Here is a 4,363-nt window from a genome sequence, read left to right as displayed (position 1 = left end):
TTGAGTTAGACTGAAAAAAAAAAGAAAGAAGGTTAGTTCCAATGTGACACTGATCCGAGTAAATCAGCTGAACGTACATTGGCAGTTGGTGTTTAAAATAATATAACTTCCGAGAACATAGAAAAGGATCAGCAACTCATTCATATATGGTGTTTTGTAAAATGTAAATTGTAGTCATATTGAAAGTCATTAGCAAATCTTCTATTTTGCTTTTTAATTGATATCAAAATTCAGGAAACAGAATGACATATAGTAAGCATAAGAAGCAAAAATACACTGGGAAAGACCTGCTTATCATGCACATATTTTTACTATTGATTTTAAATTTAAAAAAAAATCAGCAAGCTCATACGACCATTGCTACACTTATGAGCAATACTTATCTTCAAGAAATGGGAAAGAGCAGCAATAGGGGACTGAACCGGCTACTTAGAATTTATAAACATGCAAGGGTACAGCTCTTGAATCAAATTCCTTCCTGTCGAGTTCTACAATGATCAGAATTTCAAACTAATCAACACTAACTTTTGAAACTAAAATAACTGTTATAACAGATGCTAGTCTAATAGATATAGTGCAGCAAATTGTCAAAATTTGAAACAAATAAACTAACTTCTGATTTCTAACTAAAATTCCATTTGATACAAAAAATTAATTTTGATAGTCGATTTTATATAAGTATCCTTTATTCTTCTAGTGTCACATGCAACATAAGTAGTAGTATCCTAAAGCCTAATTTGACCAAGAAATTTTATACCAGAATAATAGGTACACCCATGTTACAGTGCAAATTTAAAAAAAGATGAATCAAGTAGTAGTATGCAACATATTATGTCCTTTTATGATGTGCATGCGATGTTTGATCCAAGAGAAAAGGAAAAAAGGAATTTATCAAAGTACTGTGACATGATAGAACATAAAAGAAGTTGAAAGAATTTCCCAAAAAGATGAATCAAAAGAAGTGACTTAAAAATATTTTTACCTTGGATTTGGATTGCCCTTAACTACTTTTTGGCCATACTTCCTCCATCTGTAGCCATCATCAAGGATATCTATGTCACTTGTTGTCTGAACCACAACCCTTGGTTCTCTCACTGTTCTACTTCCACCTCCTGATATTCCCTCATTTTCCCCTTCAATTTTCCTGCATAATTCATAACAACATTAGACCATGAAATGAACTTTGGGTTATTAACCACATAAAGTAGATAATAATATATAATTAAGATCAGGCTAAAACCAAAAACAGCAACAAAAAATCAGAAGTATTTCTGACATAGCTGAAATTCTTTGGATAATAATGAAAATAAGAAAAAGGATGGAACTAAAAATTTACCATCTTTTGGCATCAGGTTCATCATCATCATAATCATCTCCACTTGATTTACACCTCTGAGAGCTTTGTTCAAAATCATCATCCCCAACTGAAATTGAGGAGTTCTCAAGGGTGGCAATAGAATCCATTTGTCCACTACCATGTGTATAAGATTGATGATCAGTCACCTCAGAGTTGTTCATTTGATTGGAGGGAGCAATTGCAAAAGCAGTAGAATTAGAAGAAGATGAAGAGTTTCTCCTAGTATTCTGAGGCTTAGGGTGATTATGAGTACCCTTATAAACAATCTCTGTGATTTGTCCATCCAAGGATCTCTCAACTTTCTTCTTTGTTGGGCAATTCGGGAATGTGCATTTATAGTAACTTCTTGGATTCTCACTACCTTTCACTTGTTTCTGACCATATTTTCTCCAATTGTAACCATCATCTGATCTTCTGCTTAGAGTCTGAGATTGTGGCTGGTAATTGTTGTTGCTGCTGTAATCTGATTGGAACCCATTGTTGTTTTGGTTGGAACAAGTGTTTTAATATTACACACATAACACATTAAATCATTCACCTATTCAAGAAATCAACTTCAGTCTCAGAAAAGAATTACCATAAGAATCAGCAACTGAGGGAAAAATTATAGTTTTAGTCAAAAGGGGTATAAGTAACTATAATGTCCCCATTTTTATAGATGAATACCTAAATTTCTACAATGGAGATGTCAAACAATCAGATTTCTACAACTGAGGCATCCTAAACCTAATTCATACCTGAAGTAGAAGATCTTGTGCTTGAAAATGATGAAGAAGTTGCAGAAGACAAATTAAACTCTCTTTGGGGTTATTGCTGAGAAGCACCTGAGATAATATTTATTCTGATGAGGAAACCATAAAACTAGCAAGGAATCAGAAATTTTCTTAACAAAGTCCACAAACTCTTTGTATCACTTCTGTACAAAACAGGAATTATTGTTATTAATATCATTAATTTCTTATACTATGTTCTGTATTAATTATTAATTTAAAAAAGCTTTTAAATATATCAGTATATCAATATTTTAATAAATTTTAATTATTAATTTTAATTATATATATTATAGCTTAAATAACATAGTCTTTTTATATTTATTGGTATTTACAAGGTTATTGCCTTTGTTGAAGGCTCACCTGATATAGCTACATAAACAGGATTGTATATGATTGGTTTTCATGTTAATCAGATTTCTTTCTTTCAATTCAATTTACAATTCAGCTTACCTTTCTTCTTCCTCTTCTACTTCTTCTCTACTCCTTGTCTTCTTTTCATTCTTTATATTCTTCACACCATTTATGTTTCTAGCTAACCAAGAAACCGTTCAAACTGCAAGAACTCTGTGAGAAACAGGAAGCTGAAAACAGAGAAACGTAAGCCAACTTATTCATTGAGAAATCACAAAAACAAAAGCTTATTAACGCTGCATTTGGATTCAGTCTCAGAAACAAAAATACAGAGAAAATAGACAAGCTAAATCACAGTTCACAAACCCTAAAATACCACACATCTTCATCAACAACAGCATGCATGTTATCAAATTACAGTTCACAAACCCATATTTCAGAGATTAAAAGCTCCAAATTAAAACCCCTAAAATAGGAACCCTAAGCCACTGATCAATTTCAGAAGCAAATAGAAATTAATACATACCTATTCAATGATGTGAGCACAACGAAGACGATGATGAGAAGCACAGAGATGACGATGGTGAGAGCGGCGCAGCGACGATGGTGAGGGCCGCATAGCGACGATGGTGAGGCGGCACAGCGATGATTAGTGCAAGCGATGGCGAAGAGGAGTGACGACGGTCAACGTGGAGAGTAGTGCAGGTGAGTTGTGAGTGGGAGGCGACGACTCTCAATGGCGAGAGTGAGAGGGTTTCCGCTTGTAGTGAGAGGGTCAATGGCGAGAGTGAGAGGGTCAATGGAGAGACCGAGAGTGAGAGGGTCAATGGCGAGAGTGAAGAGAGTGAGTGGAGGGCGACGATGGTGAGCTATCGAGGGTGACTGAGCTATCGAGGGTTTATGAAGATGAAGGTGACTGAGCTATCGAAGGTGACTGAGACTCAAGAAGTTTGCTAAGTTTTACTAAGTGTTAAGGTGATCAGTTTGCTTTCAGGAAAAACAAGGAAAAAATTACTAAGTGTTAAAGTTTTTGGCTCTAGAGACATTAGGCATCACTTTTAAAACGCACCCAAAACTTAATAAATAGGCTATCCTTTAAAAGCGTCTCCTTTGATACGAAAAGTGAACCTATAGATATCAACCTACGGCTACGCTTTATAAGTGATATCTTTAATATCTAAGGCTACGCTTTTTAAATGATGCCGCATTTGTGTATCTTTTTCTCTTATAAAAAGGCAACACGGAGAAAAGCATAGCCTATTCTATGAATAGGCTACACTTTTCAAATGTAGCCTAAAAAAAGTGTGGCTGAATGGGTGTTTTTCTTGTAGTGTAACCAAGGCATTAAGGTAGACAGAGCTAAGGTGGAACTCATTGAAAAATTACCCCCACCAAGTGATGTCAAGGCAATTAGGAGATTTTTAGGGGATGCTGGCTTTTACAGAAGATTTATTAAAGATTTTTCAAAGATAGCCAAGCCCTTAAGCAATCTCCTTGTATCTGACACACCATTCATCTTTGATGAGAAGTGCATGCTAGCATTCGAAAACTTAAAAAATAGGCTATCCTCCGCCCCTATCATTTCTCCACCAGATTGGAACTTACCATTCGAACTGATGTGTGATGCATCTGATTTTGTAGTTGGGGCAGTATTAGGACAGAGGAAAGATAATTTAGTCCATGTAATATACTATGCCAGCAAGGTCCTCAATGACACTCAAAGATATTATACCACTACTGAAAAGGAATTGCTGGCAATAGTTTTTGCATTTGACAAGTTTAGATCATACCTCATTGGTTCCAAAGAATTCAATATTGAGATTAGAGACAAGAAAGGAGTAGAGAACAAGGTAGCAGATCACCTATCCAGAATCCCTCATGA

General features: G+C 35.2%; 1 protein-coding gene across 1 annotated transcript; it reads right to left on the bottom strand.

Moving 5' to 3' along the window:
* Positions 1-777: 777 nt before the first annotated feature.
* LOC112783618 (WRKY transcription factor WRKY24-like) lies at positions 778-1,854 on the bottom strand (the record flags this gene model as incomplete). Its single annotated transcript, XM_025826651.2, has 2 exons — positions 778-1,144; positions 1,337-1,854. Coding segments are annotated over 2 exons (684 nt in total), but the record flags the coding sequence as incomplete, so codon positions are not given.
* Between the last annotated feature and the right edge of the window lie 2,509 nt (positions 1,855-4,363).

Source organism: Arachis hypogaea, chromosome 20, assembly GCF_003086295.3.
Source record: "Arachis hypogaea cultivar Tifrunner chromosome 20, arahy.Tifrunner.gnm2.J5K5, whole genome shotgun sequence".
In the NCBI taxonomy this organism is placed as follows: domain Eukaryota; kingdom Viridiplantae; phylum Streptophyta; class Magnoliopsida; order Fabales; family Fabaceae; genus Arachis; species Arachis hypogaea.
The sequence above is the reverse complement of the archived record's forward strand: the minus strand, read 5'-3'. Positions and strand labels throughout refer to the sequence as shown.